This window comes from Meriones unguiculatus, chromosome 20, assembly GCF_030254825.1.
Source record: "Meriones unguiculatus strain TT.TT164.6M chromosome 20, Bangor_MerUng_6.1, whole genome shotgun sequence".
NCBI lineage: Eukaryota > Metazoa > Chordata > Mammalia > Rodentia > Muridae > Meriones > Meriones unguiculatus.
The window spans coordinates 48682466-48704570 of record NC_083367.1 but is presented as its reverse complement, the minus strand read 5'-3'; the positions used below and the strand labels follow the sequence as shown (position 1 = coordinate 48704570).

Here is a 22105-nt window from a genome sequence, read left to right as displayed (position 1 = left end):
GAGCCCTGAACCCCACGCTGCGCACGGCTGGGCCGGCCAGGTGCGGTCACGCCCCCATCCCGGCGGCGGCTGGTAGGAGTGAATCAGAGCCGGCGGAGAAGTCTGCGGCGGGGCAGGGAGGAGGAAGCGCCGTGGCTCGCCAGCGCAGACACTCGGCCCTCCAGTGTCGCCGGGACGCAAGAGCAGCGCGCACGCAGCACCTGTCCGCCCGCGGCCGTAGAAAAGGAGGGAGCGGCGAGGTGCGCGTCAGTCCAGCTCAGCCCGGCAGGGGCGCGGGAGGATGTGGACCGGGTGGACACGAGCGAGGCTTATCTCAGATGTGGGATCTTCTCTTGGAAAAACCCGTGGGTCCGACCTTGGTAAGGAACTGCGTTCTGCTGCTTCTTCTTCTTCCTTTTTTTTTTTTTTAATCCGATTTGAAAACTTTTCGTCCCCTTTTTCTTTCTTCTTTTCTTTTATTTCCTTTTATTTTCTCTCTTAAAAAAAAAACCCAATGCTTCTGCTTTAGTGCGCGGAGCACTGTCAAACACTTAGAAGACTTTTTCTACCCCCCCGTATGAATCATTAACCCTTTCAGTTCTAGGCATAATTGTCGATTCTCCGAAATTTCTCGGTCGTGGCTCTCGTCCCGCTTCCTCCCGCGCCGCCAGCGAACTAAGTCTCCCGGGCTGGCTTAGGTTTTCGGTTTTATTTAACTTTAACGTCGCCCGTCCAGCGTGACCTTGCGTGTTGGAACTAAATAAAAATAAGGTGGTTTAGGTTGTAACTGGGGCAAAGGCGGCTAAATACCTCCCCCTCCCCTCCGCGCGCCCCAGCATCATATTTAGGGAAGATGTGGGGAAATGTAAAGACCACTCGGAGGGACTCCGACAGCATCGGGTTTGCGCTTTTACGAGCGCGTGTTCGTACGCGGATACCCTTACTCCTAATTCCTATCTGCCGCGTCCGTCCGTGTGGGAATGCGTTGCGCGGGCTCGTTCGTCTTTTTGTTTTTCCTCTTCGGGAAGCGCTCTTTCCGAGGGCAGACAACTGGATGATCCCCGAGTCTTCTGTATTACTTTAGTTACTGTAAACTGTGCCACTTGAGTGACTTCTGGGAATTCGTGCACTTTCACATTTAAATGGAAAGTGCTATTTGTAGCTGACGGCTCCTGAAGGAATGCTCTTCAGGGAATTCTATTGACTATTTTTTTTTTTTTTTTATGTCTTGTTTTTACTTTTCCTATCTGGCTCGGGATGCCCAACGATCCAAAAGGCTACGCGGGGTGTTTCCCCTTCGCCCATTGCTCTCTTCCTGTGGTCCAGGAGAGCTCGGAAGGCTGGTGCTCTCGGGCTTCCCTGCTGGAGGATGAAAGAGACAGAGCGCGCGCGCGCGGCAGAGGGCGGGGGGGGGGGGGGGCAGTTGTTTTGAAAGTTGTTTCGCGTAGGGAGCTGGTGGGAAAGTTCAGTCTTCCCCATTTGGAAAAGGCAGGCTGGGTTCCGCTCCTGCACCACACGCGCTTTCCATTTTTAGCTTCATTCAGAGGCAGACTGCGCTCCTTCCTCTTCCTCCCCTTGTTTGTGACACTTCTCTGAGGCAGCTTTTCCACAGAGCTGAGGGTCTGGCGGCCATGACCCCAGGCGTCCCGGGACACAGGACACAGCAGCGCCCTCAACCTATTTCTTGCCTTGAGAGGTAAAGCCAAGAATTGTTCTTTTTCTTCCGATGAGGTTGCCATATACATATGTATGTGTATTCATACATATATGCATACATACATACATATATATATGTATATACTTTTTTTTCAGCCAAGGGTTGCGTTTTAAAACTGTGCTTCTTCAAGGCAGTCTACTTTATGCGGCTTTGGACTCTTACTCAACTGTACAAATACTCCATCGGCTTTTAAAGTCTTCAGACTACTGCGTTAGTCATAGCCTGTAAGAGGGAGCCACAGGAACGCCGGACAATGGGGATTAAAGGCCTTTCCCTTCTCTTCCAGGCTGCCCCCAAGTGTAGCTCCAGCTCCGTGAAGTCTCAAGAGTTGGCAGAGAGGACAGGGATCATGAAAATGGACATGGAGGACGCTGATATGACTCTGTGGACAGAGGCCGAGTTTGAGGAGAAGTGTACATACATAGTAAATGACCACCCATGGGACTCCGGGGCCGACGGGGGGACTTCCGTTCAAGCAGAGGCATCCTTACCAAGGAACCTGCTTTTCAAGTATGCCACCAACAACAGCAAAGAGGTAAGCCTCTGCCTTCTTGAGGACTGCCTGGCTCTTGGGCCAGCTCTCCTTCTGTCTCTGAGAACCAGGAGAATTCATATGCACCGGCGAATAATTGATCTCTCTAGCCACTGTTTTCATCTGCTTTCTCTTCAGGCCAATTCCTGTTCATTTCCTCCTGCCTTCAGCCACTCTGTACTAATTAGTAAGCAGTTAAATCTTTTGGCAAATTGACATGTCTTGGAAAAGCTGACTTGCAGCTGGAGTGGGGAGCACTATGAGGGAGCACACCGCTTCCCCAGCCGGCCCTGCTGTGTAACAGCTTTGAAAGAAGGAAATTTAGAAAAGGAAGTCTTCCTTTGTCTCCCTTTGCTCATGGGATGGCTTTATTCTTTTTAACGAGCCAGCTTTATTAGCTGGGTTTCTAAAATTGTTCTCAAAACCTTGACGTGTTTATGAACCAAAGTGATGGCATTAGCCGGGAAGAGGGTCACGTAAAAGTGTCCTCTGTCACGATGACTTCACTAACCACCGTCTTTACCTGTGGCAGCTCCTTCACCTTGGTCAGGCCGGCAGGCCCACTTCTGAAGTGGGGCACACTCTTTGCTGCTTCAAAGGGGCCAGTGCCTGAGGAGCACCTGATTTGTGTTTACCCTTTTATATAACAATTAGAGCCCAGCGTGATGTGTGGCTAGGGAATGATTTGCAGAACTAGCTTCTTGCTCTGAGAGTCTGGCTACTACAGTTGCTCTCCTGGTGGACCTAGTTGCTGAGACTAGCCCTCAGCCGGCTTCCCACCATCACCCACAGCACTGTGGTTTCTGATACTTGTGGTCTTTGGGGAGCAGTGAAAAGGGGGATCCCTGTGTTGTTAAGAATTCCAGATCTACTCCTGGGAGTGTTCATTATGGTCATGCCGAATCACTTTCCCCCTTCCCCGAGGAACAACATGGGAGAAGAATCCCAGGAGTCGGGAAATACTTTGTCTCTTTCCTGTTTGTATGTCTAAGTTCAATGTTTTGGGGAAGAGGGGAGAGGAAGAGACAGAGACCTAAACTTAAAAGAGAGGAATTCTGCTTTGAGTTTCACTAAAGCTCCACTCTTTATTTCTGATAGGACAGTGTTTGGTTTTATAAAAAGCAAATTTAAAATTTAACTTTGTATATAAATATTACCAAAAATAATGTAAACCTTAATTACTGAAAACAATGTTCTTCTCAATAGAAAGCCTCTGAGCTTGTAGCCCTTGCAGTCAAAGTAGCATTTGTTTGGGTATTTCAGGCCTGGCTGTGACTGTAAAAGGTGTAGTGTGTCTTTTGCCTCATCAGATTTGACTAAATGTTGGTCCCTTCAAAAGGGTCACTCATGTCCTGTTGTCTCTGTAGCCTGTTGGGATAGAAGTAACCCCCCCACACACACTTTGTGGGTTACCTGCTTCGTTTTCCTCCTTCTTAGTTCAGCTCTTAAGAGTTTCAGTTTTTTGCCATTCTACTGAAAATCGTGGCTGAGTGGAGTTATGCTATTAGATAATTTAGTTCAAGGTTCAGAGAGATAGTCGACTTCCCCAAAGGCTATGGCTCCAGCCAGGCACAGACTGAGAACAAAGTTCTCCGATTGCTCCAGGTGTTTGTGGATCATGCTACTCTCGTCCCTCTTGGTGTCACTGTGGCTTTATTTATCTTCCTGAACATTAGTTCAGACCCATCTGTTTGAGGTTTGGTTTTTGTTGTTGTCGCTTTTTTTATTTTTTTTCTGCTGAATTCCTCCCAATTTCTGTATGTTAAAGCAACCAGAAAGAGACACTACTTGTATTTTCTGAGGGGAGTCCTTCACAGAACATTAGGAAGTTAGGAAGTCAGAAGGGTTTTTTTTCCCCTGTTTTAGTCTTTCGTGTCTGTTTTACTTAAGTGAAAGAGTTGAATCTTCAGTCCTCAATCACAAAAGCAACCAGGAAACAAAATTAAATTGTGTGACTCTCTCTCTCCCACCTTCCCTCCATCCATCCCTCCATCCCTCCTGTGTTGAACTTTGGGACAGCTCCCTTGGGGTGGTGAAAGAGGCTGACAGAATTGAGCCATCGAGGGGGTGTGATAGTTGCAAACCAGTCCCAGGACAGCCGAATCTAGGAGCCACGAAATGTTTACATTATCAGTTAGCTCTGTGTGCCCCCCCAACCCCCGAGCTGTGAAAACAGGGGAAAGGTCTCTCTACGTGTAGTTTTTATCTGACGGATTTATCTCCCCCATCTTTAAATGTTTTCATTAAAATAGCAGAAGCTGTTACTTTATGTACTGCGTGCTGACATCCTGGGGATTTTTTTTTTAACAAGATCATTTTTCATTATGAATTGGTGCTGTGTGTCAGCTCCTTCCCACCGCCCCACCCCCTTGGTTTAAAAACAAAACACACAAACTGTATTTCTGATCTCAACAATTTTTAGGTCTGGGCTTAGAATCACCCTGCACTTTTATCGAGGCTGTTCTTACTTCCCATTTTCAGATTTAAAACCAAAGACAGACATGCTATTCAAAACCTTGACAACGCTTAACCTGGTGGGTTGTTCTTTTGTGGGGATTTTCCCCTCAGCCTCCTGAAATAACCCGTGAGTATTTGACTGCAGAAAAATCCATTTCTGACACTGGGCATTTAGCTTAGGAGCAGTGTCCAGAACAAGTTTCTGCTGTCAGCTGAGCTTGCTTGGCCTCAAGAGGCACTGTGGCTCCTCTGTGACTCTGATCTAGTGGTGACAAACAGCAGGCAGATCTAGGGACATGCCGTCGGTTCTGATGGAGGTCCATTATTGAGCCGAGCCATCTGTAAAGGATCTTACCACAACGTGCAATTCCACCTCCAAACTCTTCTATTGGGTAGTGTATGTCAAGGTATCACCACATTCCCTTTTAAAGATAACAAAGTAGGAAACCTTTCAAAAACACCTGGTCATTCCTTTGAAAACTGCACTGGATTACAGACTGACCTCTTGGTCTATATCCTTATAGGAAAAAAAAAAAAAAAAAAAAAAAAAAACAGGAAAAAAATTCTAATTGTTCTGTGAGATTTGGGGAGAAGAAAGATTGCAGGTAATTAAAGTAATCTTAATTCGAAGCGAGGAAGCTCAGGCCACATTCAGAACTGGACAGTGAGTGTCCCTTTCAAATCCCCATACTTTCTATTGTGATGGGTGCCCCACACTCTCTAAAGGGTAGCTTGTTTTCAAAGCAAACAAACCAACCTATGTGTTGTCCTTATGACCAGACTTTCATTTTGTATTCCCATTCATTCTATCCTGAACTGTTAAAAAAAAAAAAAATCTTTATTTTGTAAAGTTAAAAACAAACTAACTAACTAACTAAACAAAACCCTGGTTTTTGTCTCAAAGCTACAGACCGTTTGTGTTCTATAGCCAAAGCCACTGGCAGAGACAGATGTTCCCCGGGTGGCAGAGGGGTCGGCTGAATAGATAAAGAAAGCCTGAAGGGCTTCTGTGGAGGCAGATGAAGCATGGACAGCCTTGGGAGGCTTCTTTCTCTTACTGATAGGTTTACAGAAGGCACACAGTGGCCAGTCCCCAGCAGCAATTCTTTAGGACCCTGGTCAGTTCCAGCGAAGTTTCCTTCCTGAGTTAGGTGAGCACACTCTTAAGTGTTTTTAAGCACTGTGTAACTCAAAGCACAGGCCAATTTCCCTGTACCATTTGCTTGTTCTTAGGACTGAACACTGTAAACAATGGGCTAGAGAGATGAGGTTGGGCTAAGAGGCTCATTGGATCCCTTAGGACCAGAGAGGGCGCTCTAACTTGGTTTCCTACTTTCCATAAAGAGCAACTCTGGCTCTCACCCCCATTCAGAGACACCCCACAATCATCATAATCTTAGAGTTGCCGTTTTTATGCTTCTTGGAATAATAAATTCAGACACGGATTTGACATGAAGGTGTGTGGTGCACGTTGTTAGCATGCTTAGCTTGGAACGGCTACAGGTGGTTTATTTGATGTTATTTTCTGAGATAGAATCTTGAGATGTCTGCGGTCGGAATGCAGGCCACAAGCTCCCGATCTTCCTGCCTCCTGCATGCCATGATTAGAGGCATGTGCCACCACACCTAGCAATAGACAGGTGATGTGGAAGCTACGGGGTTCCTCTAATCTCTGAATGCTGAATTGTGTGTCCTCGTTTATCTGTCAGTGTTAATTTTTCTTTATTCCTCAGCTCTGTGTATAGTAAGAATTTTAGTTATTACTATAAAAGGTTCTGTTTTATTCATAAAAATCATCCAATATTGAAGCTCAGTCTGGTTATAATTCCCAGACTGACCTTGAACTCACCGATCCCTTGCCTCCACCTTTGGCTGGGACTTGAAGCCACACTAGTGCTCCTGACTGCTTTTTTCACTTGTCCACATGTCTTGTCTGTTCAGTTCATTTGGGAGTCTATAAGACACTGATTTAAACAGGCTTCCAATTCTGATTTAAACATCTACAGTGCCAGGTCCATAGTTAACTCACCTTCCCCCACATTCTTTTGTTGTAGGAACAAGATTCTAATTAACTTCCCTTTGGCCACAGGAAAATGTGCTTTCTTAGTGTAAGATTGATAGGTGAAAACCAAGAGGCTCTTCTGTAGATGGAAGAATGGCAATTTGGAAGGAAAACTGTGACCTCAATGTAATGCTCCTTGTTGGTAACCAAGCTCTGACTCCCAAGGCACTGTCTGCAGGAGGCTATAATTTAAAACGAAGTTGATGAACCAGTTGAGTGCCTTTCTTAAAATTACTGCTTTAAAGTGGATATGTTGAAATTATCAGCTGCTAATTATTGGCTCACTGACAAATGGCATTATTTGTTTTTCCTGTTTGGCATTTTAATATTATGGAATAAGTATTCAAATGTAAATGTCTAATAATTTGTGTATTATAGAAGGCAGTTTCATGAATTTTACAAAGTAGATTCAATAATCTGTACTAAATAAGCCTGGGACCAGGGAAGGCTAGCCAAGCTTTCTGTGTGTATTTTTATCTTCAGAGTCTCTCTTGAGCATCTCTGAGATGCTTCTGTCTTCCCAAAGCTGGGCTGGAGCAGACAACAACAATGATGAAGTGTTCTTGGAAGCATAGACAGATGTAATTGAGGGCAGAGGAGGAGATGAACATCTGCTTTTTTCAGACCTTTGCCACAAATTCATAGAGAACCAAAAATAACACTTTTAACGCACCAGCTTTGTTTCGAGTTGTACTGAGCTCAGAACATTTTCTCCTCCTCTCCCCCTTTCCTGCCTTAACACCCCATTAACTTGTATATTGACTATTAGATTGTTTAAGAAAAATGGCATTTTGGTGATCAAAAGAAAACTGACATGAGAAAGAGTGGCCTGTCCCAGCTCTGCAGGTGTGTGTATACCATACTAGACAGAGATTTAATTTTTGATGAGACTGAAGAGGTACCAGTGTGGATCATAACCAAAGTCTTATATTCCATTGCAAACCACATGAACAGTCATTGATTTGCTTATCTGCATCTGACATTTTAGGTATTTAATTATATGACAGTCACCAAGAAAAATAAAAGTAGAAATTTCACCCTGCCCTTGCTCACCTCAGTAAGGTATTCCTTACTGTTTTGGACTAGAACAAAAATTAAAATAAGAGAATAACTCTACCCTATAAATGGTGTGAAGACCTACTCAGAGTTCATTCTAATTGCTTCCAACTTTGTGTCTGAGCTTTTTTTTTTTTTCTTAATACCCTGAAAAAAAAAAAGTTATGATCAAGGAAGAACCACCACCGTTGACATGATTCTTTAGTAAACCCCACAGCACAGAGCCAGAATGCAAGAGGCCTTCAGTCTGAAAAGGTCATTTCCTCTGATCTTAGAAGCCACATCTTTTAGAAGCCACAGTCTCCTCATTACACATTCCATTTCAAAGAGGGACTTCTGACCACCATTGAGTAGATGTTAGAGAAGAACAAAGTTATTTGAAAGGCCTTTGCTGTAGTGAGGAACCTTCGCAATCTATGAGGAGAAGGGGGTCGGGGGACTCATCTGGAATCGAAGAAGAAAAACCTTAATGTGTTTAGTTTCTGGTTCCTTCAGCCTCCGTGGAACGTCTAAAGAGCATTATTTTGGTTTCTGAGGTTAAAACTTTTATTCCCCTCAAGCTTATGCTTATGGTTTAAGGGAGGAGGGAACAAGAACACTAGAGAGTCTAATCGTGACATCTCACTCGGCCGTTTTCTTCTCTTAGAACGGAATGTTGATCTCCTCATCTCCTAGCAGGAAAATCAATAAAGAGTCACAGTCACTGGAAACAATCCTCTGGACTATCTCAGTGCTCGGATGACTTTAACAGATGACTGTAATGGAGCTTACTGTTAACTGTGGAGACATCAGGCCGCTAGGTTATCAGTGGACAATTCGATTCACTGAAATAACAAGATCTGGCATCTTAGTCTGAGTAACGCGTTCATGTTTTCTCCCTTTAGGTTATTGGAGTGGTGAGTAAAGAGTACATACCGAAAGGAACGAGGTTTGGACCCCTGGTAGGTGAAATCTACACCAATGACACAGTTCCCAAGAATGCCAACAGGAAATATTTTTGGCGGGTAAGTAAGGAAACATTTTTTTAAGACTTTTCAGTATTGGGAGGTAAATGGAGCTTAAAGAACAAGGTCACTTCCTTTTCAACCTGTGGTGAGACACAATGGCGCTCACCCAAGGAAACACTGGAATTCTGAGCAAGTTAGGTAAAACTGGCTACATGCTCTGCCTGGAAATATTGGCCGTAGGTGGTTTAGATGTGGACTGCAGGTGAATCTTGGTTTTTGCAGCTCACTACATAGTCTTGTGATGAAAGGAAACAGTTTGCTGCTTGCTTCAAGGGCACGTTCATTTGCATTTCTCTTCGAGGAAGTAGTAATGAGTCACCAAGCCTTAGATTTCACCCTTTTTGATTTCTTGCTGAGTTAACTTCATTTGAATGGAAGAGTTATCATAAATGCATTCTCTTGAAGAGAAATGTCACTAAGAAAGAACAGGTGGAAGGTGGGTCAAGTGGGACAGAGGAGGGACCATGGAGGCAGTTCTCTTTAAATCCACCTGCACCATAGGACTGTTGAATTTGACAGTATCTAAGCGGCTAAGCAGAAGGGGAATCTTCCCATGCATGTGAGATGGTAGCCTTGGGTAGCACAGCTATTCAAAAGGTCTGGCCAGTGCAGTCTGCTTTGGAATGTCAAGGTTATCGAGGACTGAGGTGACCTGGGAGATGGGATCCGTTGGTAAAAACTGATTGGGAGTGGATAAAAAAAAATAAAAAAGTCAGCCTCCCTTTCCCCAAGATGTCTCTGCCATGCTCAGTTTCCTCAGTTTTGAAATGAAGAGCTATTTATACAAAGTCAATGAGCAGTTTCCCTCATACAGACATAAAGTACACATCACCTGAAGAAATGATAGTAACCAAAATTGGATTGTGCTTATTCGAGCTGATGTTAGAAAGTTACTAATGAAGCTATTTCTGAGAGATTCTTTCTTCATCTAAAAAAGTTTTAGTTGTAGATTTGTTAAGAAGTATGTATTCTCAATTTTTATTTATTTAATAATTACTTGTTGTTAAAATATATTGCTAGAAGATTCACAATGTAAGAATGAGTGCACTTTTGCCTTTATTGCCATCCTCGGATGGGGGTCAGAGAGGTATATTAATCTTGGCCTCAAATGGTCTGAATTAAGACAATCTGACCTGTTCATTAATACACTGTCATTTTGAAAACAGTCAAGAAACACGAGAGAATCTCCCATTACTTTTCCAGTTCTGTTTCATTTAAAGATTTACAAAACCCTAATAATAAAAAACTGAAAGGCTTTCCTTGGGAGGGATTGTTTAAATCAGTTGTTCACATGGAACCAAGACAATAAGGAATAAAGCTTCTCGCATGTTGGAAGATCCTGATTTGGTGGGCAGGAATATGAACATCTGTTGTGAGGAATGAAAGGGCTTCATGTAAATCACTCAGCCAAAGATGCTCAAGTTGAGAAACCAGTGACATTTCTTGTAACAGTACTATGAGTCAGCATGTGTTTAACCTTCTTGATAGTAGATGGAAAGGCAGGCATCGGCGTGAGTTTTACAAATGCTTGATTTTACCCTCTTGGGGTGTGTGCATGACTTCATGACATCCACAGGCCTGTTTTTAAAGGAGGCTACAGTAAACTGCAGTCGTGGAAAGCTGACCAGGATCAGCACAGACTCGGCTAGCCGTCTCCGCCCTAGTACAGGAGCAATGGAACCCCATGTTCCTGGAAGTTTTCGCGTCAGAGTAAACAAACTTGAAAACCCCTCTTGGTAGCTGAATTCACCCAGTCTTGTTACATTCTCTCTTAACAAGACACACCGCGGAAGCTCTCGCAGGCCGCTTTGATGAAGCCACATGCATGCCCCTCACAATTCACAGGAAGTCACTCTTAAAAGAAACTGATTCTGCTGTTTACTGCTTGTATTAAAGGGACAGAGTTCCTTTTTATTTCTGATAAGGTTGGAGGGAACTACAGACAGTGGGTGACTAAGACGAAAGCAATAGCCTTCTGCCCTGTAGAGCAAAATCTCTCAGGGGCAGCACGCACCACACATCTTGGAGAATGTCCTTTGTGTAAAGAGAGCTCTCTGGTCTGAAGGAAGGCAGTGCTTCTTCAAAGAAAGGAACTTTCTGGAGAAGATAAGGAGTGAGTTTATTACCCTTTGGTTTCAGTAGGAGTGTTTTTTTTTTCTTCTCCCCTGTTCTTAACTCTGCCTTCTTGCCAAGCATTGTAGGTACAGCTGTTAGCCAGATCTGCTGAAGGAGAGATCTGAATTCTTCCTTACAAGAGCCATCTATTTTCCTTTCTCTTCTTTCTCCAAAAGCCCAATCTCATGGTTCTGTGAGTGCTGTTTTTGCCAGCCTCCTTCCTTACAGATACGGAGCATCTCTCTACTCCTTTGGCATGAAAGAGAGGCACAGGGCTGCATATGTTTACCAAGAGGAAAAGTGACTTCTCAGTAGACTGTCAAACTCTGGCCTCTGTGCCAGTGGCTCACTTTGTTATGGCAGGTGAAGTTCACCTTTGCCCCACCCAGTGTTTCCACAAAAAGGCAGGGTTCCAAGTATTCATCTGAACAAGTGTTACTGTGGGACTCAGGGTTGCGGGTGGAGGATGTTTGCAGAGTCTGAGCCCCAGGCGGAGGTGTAGGAAACACAAGTACAGAGGCCATAGAAAAAAGCTGAGACGAGGGTTGACACAGTCCTCTCTGCCTGTCTGCCCAGTGACTCTAGGCGCTAAAAGTCAGCCTAGCTGGAAACTCTGCTGAGCAGAGTCGCCTAGGCGCTGTTCAACGCTGTGGTAATGCCATCTGCTCCAGGCTGCTCATTAATTAATGGAGATTTGGGTTTTTTATTGTTTTTATATCTACCCCCAACATGAAAGGCCATAAGATTGAAATGGGGGAGGGGGGACTAACAATTAGTTAACTGTTAACTGTTTCAGCCCTCATTGCTGCCGATCCAAGGGGACTCCCACCAGAACCATGATGGATTCTCTTAACTAGGCGATGAGGGCAGGAGGAGGCACGGTGCCGAACCGCTTGCTTGTGTTTAAAGATTTTCTGAGAGGCTCGGGGGAAGCTCTCCATGGCTTTCGGCTGGCTGCCTTTCACACCTCGTCTTTCCTCTCTTTTGGACAGATCTATTCGAGAGAGGAGTTCCACCACTTCATCGATGGCTTTAACGAGGAGAAAAGCAACTGGATGCGCTACGTGAATCCGGCTCACTCTGCCCGGGAGCAAAACCTGGCTGCCTGTCAGAACGGGATGAACATCTACTTCTACACCATTAAGCCCATCCCTGCCAACCAGGAACTTCTTGTGTGGTATTGTCGGGACTTTGCGGAGAGGCTCCACTACCCTTATCCTGGAGAGCTCACAGCGATGAATCTCTGTAAGTGGATTACAGAACAAAAAAAAATTAAAAATGCCAGTAATGTCAGTTCTGGTCCTGTGAGCTAATAACATGTTGTCTAATTATATGGCTTCGTCATCTGCTGGGCTAACTAGGTGGCTCTAGCTAAGACTAGAAAAAGGAAAACATTTTTTAACATCCCTACTCCTTCTTATGAAATTTAATCATCACATATGTATTATATATTTACAGTCTATGTTTATATTATATATATATATATGATCAACTCTGAGTATTGATTCTAGAAAGTTACAGGAAGAAATATCTTTAATTCTGATTGATGCAAAAGGGTGATTGGGGGCATAGTGCAAACTGGTATGGACATGCTGAACATGCCAGCTATGTCCCTTATTGCTGCAATATGTCAGGGCTTAGAGTATTCATTGAAATCTTGCAAAGATGCATGTGGCTATAAAGCCATGAAGTGGAAGGCTGTTTCTAGAAAAACTGTCATAATTTTTCAGGTAGCCTAAGTGAATAACACTGGAAGATTTCATATCTTAACTTCCTTCCTTATGGTAAGATGAATTAATCTCATCTTTTAATCAGTCTTACAGTAACCACCTATCACTTTATCTTGACAAGTTCTTGGTTCCTTAGGTTTATAAGCTTTTACTTTTTTTTTTTTTTTTTTTTTTTTTGGCTAAAGTTGCTGTCGTGACCTCTACAGAGCATTCCTTTATGCCAGTCATTCTCAAGTCAGCTTTAAGAACAATTTATGAATAAAAAATTCTAACCTCTATTGTAACTGGTTGTTCTGGGTTATACTGCTGAGTTTTGCAGCACATTTTAAAATGGCCACAGTTTGGATAAAACGAAATATTGAAGGATTAAAAGTCTTCATTCTGACACTCTCTCAAACTTGAGGAAACTTGCTTTCCCTAGAGACTAAATATGGTTCACGTTTTACCACTGACACACTAGAAATAAAGTTAATTAATTTTAGCATCTTACCTTTAAGACCAGTCGCTTTCTGACAGCATACTCTGTCTAGCTAGCTCTGTTTATTCCACAATGCTTGGGCTCTCAAGAATCTTCAGTTTTCTGAAAATCATAAATTTTGGTACCCTTCCTATAGGATCACATTATAAGGTTTGTGCCCAGGGCCCTTAACTCAGCAAAGTGTGTGCTTGAGCTGAGCATTGTGGGTATCATCCAGCCTGGCCAAACCATCCCTCTCCTCACATGTTTGGGTTTTGTTTTGTTTTGTTGTTATTTTATTTTATTTTTTTGGACAGGGTCTCAGGCAGCTTAGGTTAGCCTCAAACCTGAACTTTTGACCCACATTCCCCTTTCAAATGCCAGGATCACAGGCATGTGCCCACCATGCCAGGCTTAAGGGTTTACTCTTTGGATCCGGAAGTAATTTTTCTGTACACTGTGAGATGACATCTTTGTTCTTCAGATATCCCTTTTGACTGATGCAGGATTCTGAATGTTTAGCACCTCCTATGTCCGATAGTCCTATGGAGAATTGCACTACAAGGCTCCTGCCACCGATTGTGAAACCTGTTGGCTCAGGTGTGGCAACTGATGACTGAGACTCTGATCAGGAAAATTTCCAGCATTTCATCAGGCCTAATAAGTAGATCGTGTGTCCGTGATGAACAGTGCTGGATTTCCACGCTTTTAAAGCACAATAGTGGGTCTGTCCAGAATCTCTCTAAGGACTTCTATGAGGTTGGGGTGCAGGGATAGGGATAGAACGAAGGACAGTAAGTGGCCAGAAATTACAAACTGGCAAGAAAGAAGAGGGAGGAAAGAAGGTTAAAAAAAAAAAAACTATTAAATTTAACTCTGCCCCCCCAATCTTTTTGGTAATTTTTTTTCTATCTACCTAATTAACCCATCTAGAAATCAGTTGACCAAATTATAGACTTCTGAATGTTAATCTGCTTTCTCAGTTTCAGTTGAAAACAGACTTTGTTTTGCCTACTGCTGAACTTCTAGGTTCTTTCTTGTAGTCTCAGGGGTGCTTATTATAGATCGAAAATGTGAGTCGGCATAATTAAGCCATTCAGAACCTTCAGAAGCAGCTCACTCTTGAAATGACTCTGTCCGCCTACAGCCATTTAAGATTTAAGAACAAAAACAGATCTTGATTTTCTTTTTCATGTTAACTCAAGCTGCTAAGTGGGAGAGTTAGAAATGATACCAGCTCCTCTGATTACTCAGCTGCTGAAGGATGCGTTTTTAAAAATGTACCTTCATACACAGTCTATAATTTCCAGCTGTGAAGTCTTTTAGAGACACTGACATTTTGCTGTGGATATCCCTTCAGGATAAGCTAGCTGGCAGCCTGGCTTTGTGAAGACAGAAACACCAAACACTAGGCTATGTGTGTCGCAGAGAAGATGAAAAGTTCTGACTTCTTCCTTTGCTGGCCCAGTCATTAGCTTCAGATCAGTTCAGTAATTGAAGTGCTTAAGCAAGACCACGTCTGATTAAACCCGGGCTTCATCCTGGGAGAGAGCCTAACTCTTTACACCTAGAGCTTTCATTTAAGTTTCCACTGTGAGGCGGCTGCAAAAACAATCTGAGTCTTTGATGTGATTTGCCACATAAAAATGGCATGGAGTTGGGTGTGGTGGCACACACCTTTAATCCCAGCAATTGAGAGGCAGAAGCAGGTAGATCTCTGAATTCTTGGCCAGTCTGGTCTACATAACAAGTTCCAGACCAATTGAGGCTACATAGTAAGATCGAGTCTTCCCTCAACAACACAACAAAAAAAAGACAGAGTTGGAAAGGTTGTACACTCACACCCTTTTTCTTTTTCTTTTTCTTTTTCTTTCTTTTGACCTGGGGATGCTTCTAAATCTTTTTTTTTTTCCCTTTAACTCCAGTAAAGCTCTTCCTGTGACTGTGGGATGCCTTGCCTATCAGCTTTCCAACTTACTTGTCTCTCTCTTCCTTTACCATTTTAGCTTTAAAAAACAAAAGTGACAATTTGAACTTCCTGCCTGCTGGGCCTCACCGAAAGACTGATATTGGCCTGATAAGGGGCTATTTATTTTGGTTTAGAGGCTTGAGAAATTGCTCTCCCTCAGAAAGCTCTCCATCACTGACCCCATCAGCATTTTCCCTGATAGTGCTGTCCGCTGTGTTTATTCTGGGGCTCTGGCTACCCAGGAGTAACTGATAACAGCCGGCAGGAGATAACATCCTCTAAAGAGCTTTCCAACTGGAATCGAATCCCTCCAGCCTGTCAGCCTGGAGAATGAATGGATTTGAAAGGTTTAGTTCTGGGCTTCCACAGAGTTCATCTTCAGACCTATCAGGTAGCAATCTTGGAGTTCCTTTTCAGTCAAGCCAAACAGGGCTGTTTTATAAGAGTACAAAGGATACTCTTTTACAGTGTCTTAAGCGTCATCCCAAATCTGCCACATCTTCAATTGTAGAGGCCAAGAATCTGGCTTCTACTTAGAGCGCGTGCACCCCCACTGCAGGTGCCCTCAGCATCCTGGGGGCGGAGGGAGGGTGGTGCCTGTTTGAGTGAGCATCCCAGGAACCATAGCTCATCCTGTGCATCATATGTGTTAAGTTTGGCCAGGAAAGCTGCAGCTTTCCCTGCAGGCTTCATCTACCCTGTGCAATACAGCCAGGCGGCCATGGATAATCTAGGAAGGTCCTTGCTGTGTCTGAGGCTTACCAGGGAACATATCCTGTCTCTAGGAGTAAATGATTCTCCTCTTAGCTGCCTCTGTTTGCTTTGGTGCTGTAAGTAATTGAACTGGCTTGGGAAGAACCTGTTGTGGTTTGGCAGAGGTGACTGTCACGCCTCACAATTCCAGGAGACAGCCCAGAAGGTCGTCTGGTTAGACCAGAACCTTAGTGAAATGCTTGTGCTGCCCAACAAGGGCCAGAATGGGAGCATCTATGCCCTTATATCTATTTGGTATAGGCAATTTGAACAGGGTTGTACAGAGTTCCTATTTAAAAAGCGAATCAAGTTGAAAATTGGTGGACTTTTCATTACTTACAACTAGGCTTAATCCTTCATCTTTTGCACAGTGTGCTGATTTCCTTTAGGTAAGCTTCGAACATCTCAGAATGACGTACTGGCCCATGACAAACCCCCACCTCTGTATTTTTCCACCCCATCTTAGTGAACACTCTGCCGTTGCAGTCAGAGTTGGCACTAATGGAAACGAGATCATCCAAATGGCACTGGGGTTATGTGGAGGCTGCCACTGTTCCCATTTGTTGTTGTTGTTCCTGCTTTTTTCCCCCTCTGAAGAAATGGGGCAGTGCTTCTGAGGCCTCCGGAGTGAGAGGCGTTAGGGGCCAGGTGTCTGGCTTTTGTATTGCCAGCTGCTGCTCAGGGTTTCTCAAGGCGAGAGTACAGCTTTCTGATTTCACTTCAGTTCCCCACAGCCCTGTGAATAACCGCCCTTTCTTCTTCGTTTTTAGCACAAACAGAAAGCAACCCAAAGCAATACAGTAGTGAGAAAAATGAACTTTACCCAAAGAATGTCCCCAAGAGAGAGTACAGCGTGAAAGAAATCCTAAAACTGGACTCCAATCCCTCCAAAAGGAAGGACATCTACCGTTCCAACATTTCACCCCTCACTTCAGAAAAGGACATGGATGGCTTTCGGAAAAATGGGAGCCCTGACATGCCCTTCTACCCTCGGGTTGTTTACCCCATCCGGGCACCCCTGCCCGAAGACTTTTTGAAAGCGTCCCTGGCCTATGGGATGGAGAGGCCCACTTACATTACTCACAGCCCCCTTCCGTCTTCCACAACTCCAAGCCCCCGGGCAAGCAGCAGTCCTGAGCAGAGCCTCAAGAGCTCCAGCCCCCATGGCAGCCCAGGGAACACGGTGTCACCCCTGGCCCCAGGCCCCCCAGAACACCGGGACTCCTACTCCTACTTGAATGCTTCCTATGGCTCCGAGGGCCTGGGCTCCTACCCTGGCTATGCACCTGCCCCTCCCCTCCCACCAGCCTTCATCCCCTCTTACAATGCTCACTACCCCAAGTTCCTGCTGCCACCCTACGGCATAAATTCCAACGGCCTGAGCACCATGAACAACATCAATGGCATCAACAACTTCAGCCTCTTCCCCAGGTTGTATCCTGTCTACAGTAACCTCCTTGGTGGGGGCAACCTGCCCCACCCCATGCTCAGTCCAGCTTCTCTCCCCTCCGAGGGAGCCCGGAGGCTGCTCCCGCCAGAGCACCCCAGAGAGGTGCTCGTCCCGGCGCCCCACAGTGCCTTCTCCCTCACCGGGGCTGCAGCTAGCATGAAGGACGACAGCAGTCCCCCGAGCGGGTCTCCGACGGCGGGCACCGCGGCCACGTCAGAACACGTGGTACAACCCAAAGCTACCTCAGCAGTGATGGCGGCCCCCAGCACGGACGGAGCCATGAATCTCATAAAAAACAAAAGAAACATGACTGGTTACAAGACCCTTCCCTACCCGCTGAAGAAGCAGAACGGCAAGATCAAGTATGAGTGTAATGTCTGTGCCAAGACGTTTGGTCAGCTCTCCAACCTGAAGGTAGGCTGCCAGACCCTGTCTACCCACAGACACACGCCTGCTTGCCTTCGGCGGCCCTGCTGCAGGTTGCTAAGTGCTCTCGAGCCTTAGGAGAGACCCTGCTTGGGCCTGGGCTGAGCGGGTGGGGCCGACGATGGAAAACACATGGGGCTTACCCCGATGCCTTTCCTAAAACGCTTCCGTCTGCATCGGACACCCCTCGCCCTGGGAGCAGAAGCTGAGGGGCCAGGGCTCATCTCTACCTCAGAGCTAACCCCCTGTGGCTTCTTCCCAGGTCCACCTGAGAGTACACAGTGGAGAGCGGCCTTTCAAATGCCAGACCTGCAACAAGGGTTTTACTCAGCTCGCCCACCTGCAGAAGCACTACCTGGTACACACAGGAGAAAAGCCACACGAATGCCAGGTGGGCAGGGGTTTCTGGGCAGAATTTTGGATTTTCGCAGAAAATGTCTGTAGAGGTGTTCTAACGACTCATATGTATATGAATCCTATATAATATATATATTATATAGGATTATATTGCCTTGCCACAGGCTGCTGGCACTAGGCACAGGTCCTGGGTGCTCTGTGGCTAGTCACAGGCTGTAGTGATGCATGCGTGACAGCCAACTTCCGGTGGGTGGGGAAATGGCCACGGATACACAGCCCCTTCCCCTGATTGCTTACCACAGCCTGAGTGCCATTAAGGGGCTTCTGGGCTCCCAAAGTTGCTGGGTACCGGCCTGTTGTCTTGCCCCTCCCGTTGGCATCCATTAATCTGGGCTTCCCGGTCTCCCTCCTCTGCATTCTCCTGTCCCCACCTTTCAGGTGTGCCACAAGAGATTCAGCAGCACAAGCAATCTCAAGACCCACCTGCGACTGCACTCCGGAGAAAAACCTTACCAGTGTAAGGTGTGCCCTGCCAAGTTCACGCAGTTTGTGCACCTGAAGCTGCACAAGCGGCTGCACACCCGGGAGCGGCCCCACAAGTGTGCCCAGTGCCACAAGAGCTACATCCATCTCTGCAGCCTCAAGGTCCACCTGAAGGGCAACTGTCCCGTGGCCCCGGCCGTCGGGCTGCCTCTGGAGGACCTGACCCGAATCAATGAAGAGATTGAGAAGTTTGACATCAGTGACAACGCTGACCGCCTTGAGGAGATGGAGGACAATATCGACGTGACCTCGATGGTGGAGAAGGAGATCCTGGCCGTGGTCAGAAAAGAGAAAGAAGAATCCGGCCTGAAAGCGTCCTTGCAAAGAAACATGGGGAACGGAGTCCTTTCCTCAGGGTGTAGCCTCTATGAGTCATCAGACCTGTCCCTCATGAGGTCGCCTCAGAGCAACCCACTACCTCTGGTACCTGTAAAGGTCAAACAAGAAACAGTTGAACCGATGGATCCTTAAGATTTTCAGAAGATGAGTGTTTTGTCTTGCTTCTTAGGTTATGGCTGGTGAGTCAGGGTGCCGGTAGCAAATTGCTTGTACACGATTCCAGATGGGTAAAGCTCTCGTGGCAGCAGGTGGTTCCCTGCACCTCTCTGGAATTAAAGAAGGACTTTAATGTTACCAAAATCTCAGGGTATAAATGAGGCAAAGACTCACTATATATACATATTATATATATATATATATATATATATATATACATATACTTATTTACAGCCATGTCTATATATTTGAACCTGTGTATTTTGAATATTTGTGTGGATATGTTTGCATAGCCTTCCTATTACTAAAACTATTGCCTAGCCATAATTATTTTTTCAATGATAATCCTTCATAATTTATTATACAGTTTATCTTTCAAAAAGCAATAATTAAAGAAGTTTACAATGACTGGAAAGATTCTTTGTAATTTGAGTATAAATGTTGTATTCGTGTCTTGTGGCCATCCTTTGTAGATAATTTCTGCACATATGTTTAAATACCTAAGACTTAGTAGACAGTAGACAGCTATGTGATTTCAGTCAACCTTTCTCTATATAATAATGCTTTAAAATAAGGTTTTGCTATTGCCAAAGTCATATGGTTGGTGTGTTAACTCAGAAGAGCATATCATTTGAACAACATTGTATAAGTTGTGGGATATGTGTGCAGAATTACTCAGCAATAATTTGAGGGGAAGGAATATGAAAAGAAATGTTTTATGTTTCTGATGGTAGGTTTCCCCCCCCCCCCGTCACAATTTTACCAAAATGGTGACAGGAAGGCCTGTCCCTCCAAAAACATAGGATTTTCTTATCTGCAATTCTGAGTGGCCATATGACTTTGGCATCCCTGTGTGTTATCTGAAAATGTGAAGAAGATAAAAATGCCATGTTCAAACCATCGAGGATCTGTCTTAAAGCACAGATGGTTTTGTGTGTGTGAGGGTTGGGAGCTTGAGTCTGGGTGTCATTTTGTTGTTGGCTTGTTTTTGTTTTTAATGTCAAAATTGCACAAAGGTGGTGCCCTACCGAGAAGGATTTGATGTAGAAAGGCTCAGGCCACACTTAAAATACAAACAAACAAACAGAAAAAAATAGAAATAAAAAACGGGTATTCTTGTCATCTTAGGTTAAGCGGGTAACAGACATTCCTATCCCCAACACATTAATTGTATTGTATCTGTAAATCTCAGCTTTTCTCAGTATTTGTGTCTTTGCATTTTATGATTAATTTAATTGAAGATGAAAGGGCATTGCAAAGTCGTTCGACAACAATTACCTCATTGAGTGTATCCAGTAGGAGTGCAGGAAGTGATATCTTAGTTCATGACTTGCTACTCAGCTGAGCATGTGTGCTCCCAAATGGTAGGCTGGGTTGTTCCGTCTTGTATTCTCCAAAGCCCAAAGGTTACCTGTTGGTGTTCAAGGTGTAACAAAGAATGATGTATATTTATGAACCTATTTATACCACTATACCTTGTGTATATATAATATATTTATAACCACTTAAATTGTGAGCCAAGCCATGTAAAAGAACCTACTTTTCCTAAGAGCAAAATGAACCTCTCTCTGAGGCTTTGCTTAAAACTCGATGACCTCACCATCACATTGGTGCTTGGGCACTGCCCTGCCTACTACCAGAGACCAGAGCACTTGAGTGTAGAGGTAAGGGCCATGTAGCAGCTAAGGAGGAAAAGAAACGTCACACCATCCTGTCTGATTTGATTGTTTTTTGCTACAGTTGTGTCAGTTGGGTCACAGAAATAAAAGTCCTTTTTCCATCTCTGCTATACTTGCTGTATCTCCCTACTTCAGAACACTGTCACATGCCCATTCCCCAGTCTGGTATTTAGTTTGGTGTCTCGTATATATCAGCTTACAAAGAGAAAAACTTCACATCATCCAGGGAAACCCAAGAGCCTTACTGACCTGTTGCTGTGACTGACAAGATGGGTTCTCTTTGCCTACAAGGACCAAAAACCAGAGCTTCCACGCGTGCTAGCTAGCAAGCTCTCACTGAGCTGCAGCCCAAGTCAAAGACTGACATTTCCGGACGCGTCTGTGTGTGAGAAAGATATTCCCTAACTGTAGGTAAACCAAAGCATGACGTTACATTGACACCAAAAAAAACGTTTTCTCTCCAGTGAACTTAGGATGTTGTCCTCCTGTTCTCTTCGTTGTTGTTTATTTTGTTTTTGTTTGTTTTGAGAAGGTTTTTACAAGGACTAATTGCTTTTCTTGCCATCTGTCTTCCTCTTAGGCCTCTTATATATGAGTGCTCAGCCCACAATGAACGGTGGTTTTTGTTTTGTGTTGTTTTTCCCCCCTCAGAGTTAAAACTGACCAAAGTTATTGGCTTTTTACTTTGCCAGAACAACAAAACCATCTTATGTTTACGTACTGGTTTACAGTGTTATTTATGTGCAAATTGTCAAAATGTAAATTAAAGATAAATGTTCATGCTTTACCAACGCTTGTCCGGTGTTTTGAAAGTTGTCCTTTTCTCTTGTCCCTGCCACCACGGGTGTCGCAGAACCACATTTTGAAGAATCTTCGAACCATTCGGCTCTCCCTGCCCCCTTGCCAGCAGCACCAGCCTCGAAGCCCGATTTCCCACCTTTCTGCGGGCTGCCCTAGAAAGCGAGTGAGCGTCACTGACCTGTATTATCTCACAATGCTCCCATTCAAGTGCTAACCAAGCCAGACCCTGCTTAGTTTCCAAAACCAAATGCGTTTGGGGAGGAATGCCATAACTCTCAATAGCGCACAGTGTTTCTTTCATTATGAGTTACGGACATGGATCAGTATGCTTAAGGTCATGGTGAGGAACTAAGGAAGACTAGGTTCTGTTTCAGAAATGGCATGTGAGCGCGCAGTCACAGCCTGCAGGTGGGTGAGGGATGCTGGGAAGCTGGGTTCACAAACCATTCCTGCTCGTGACTTTCATATTGCTTCTGCACTTTGAAGTCACCCCAAGGCGTGCCACAAAGAAGTGCCCTAC

At 44.8% G+C, this 22105-nt stretch overlaps 1 protein-coding gene across 2 annotated transcripts; it reads left to right on the top strand.

Annotated features, from left to right (window-relative positions):
- Window positions 1-26: 26 nt before the first annotated feature.
- On the top strand, window positions 27-21571 carry Prdm1 (PR/SET domain 1). Of its 2 annotated transcripts, none has more exons than XM_021634071.2 (7): window positions 27-359; window positions 1983-2231; window positions 8688-8807; window positions 11918-12170; window positions 16605-17698; window positions 17973-18101; window positions 18506-21571. In XM_021634071.2, exons 1-7 carry the CDS (start codon window positions 318-320, stop codon window positions 19079-19081), a joined length of 2463 nt encoding a protein of 820 aa, XP_021489746.1. In that variant the 5' UTR covers window positions 27-317; the 3' UTR covers window positions 19082-21571. The 2 variants fall into 2 exon arrangements, with proteins under 2 accessions (XP_021489746.1, XP_060229130.1); XM_060373147.1 differs by lacking the exon at window positions 27-359 and adding an exon at window positions 1446-1675.
- Window positions 21572-22105: the final 534 nt, after the last annotated feature.

Coding starts and splice junctions, on each gene's coding strand:
- Prdm1 (XM_021634071.2), top strand. CDS start 318: ATGTGGGATCTTCTCTTGGAAAAACCCGTGGGTCCGACCTTG. Junction 8,808..11,917: donor ACAGGAAATATTTTTGGCGG/GTAAGTAAGGAA, acceptor TCTTTTGGACAG/ATCTATTCGAGAGAGGAGTT. Junction 18,102..18,505: donor AAAAGCCACACGAATGCCAG/GTGGGCAGGGGT, acceptor CCCACCTTTCAG/GTGTGCCACAAGAGATTCAG.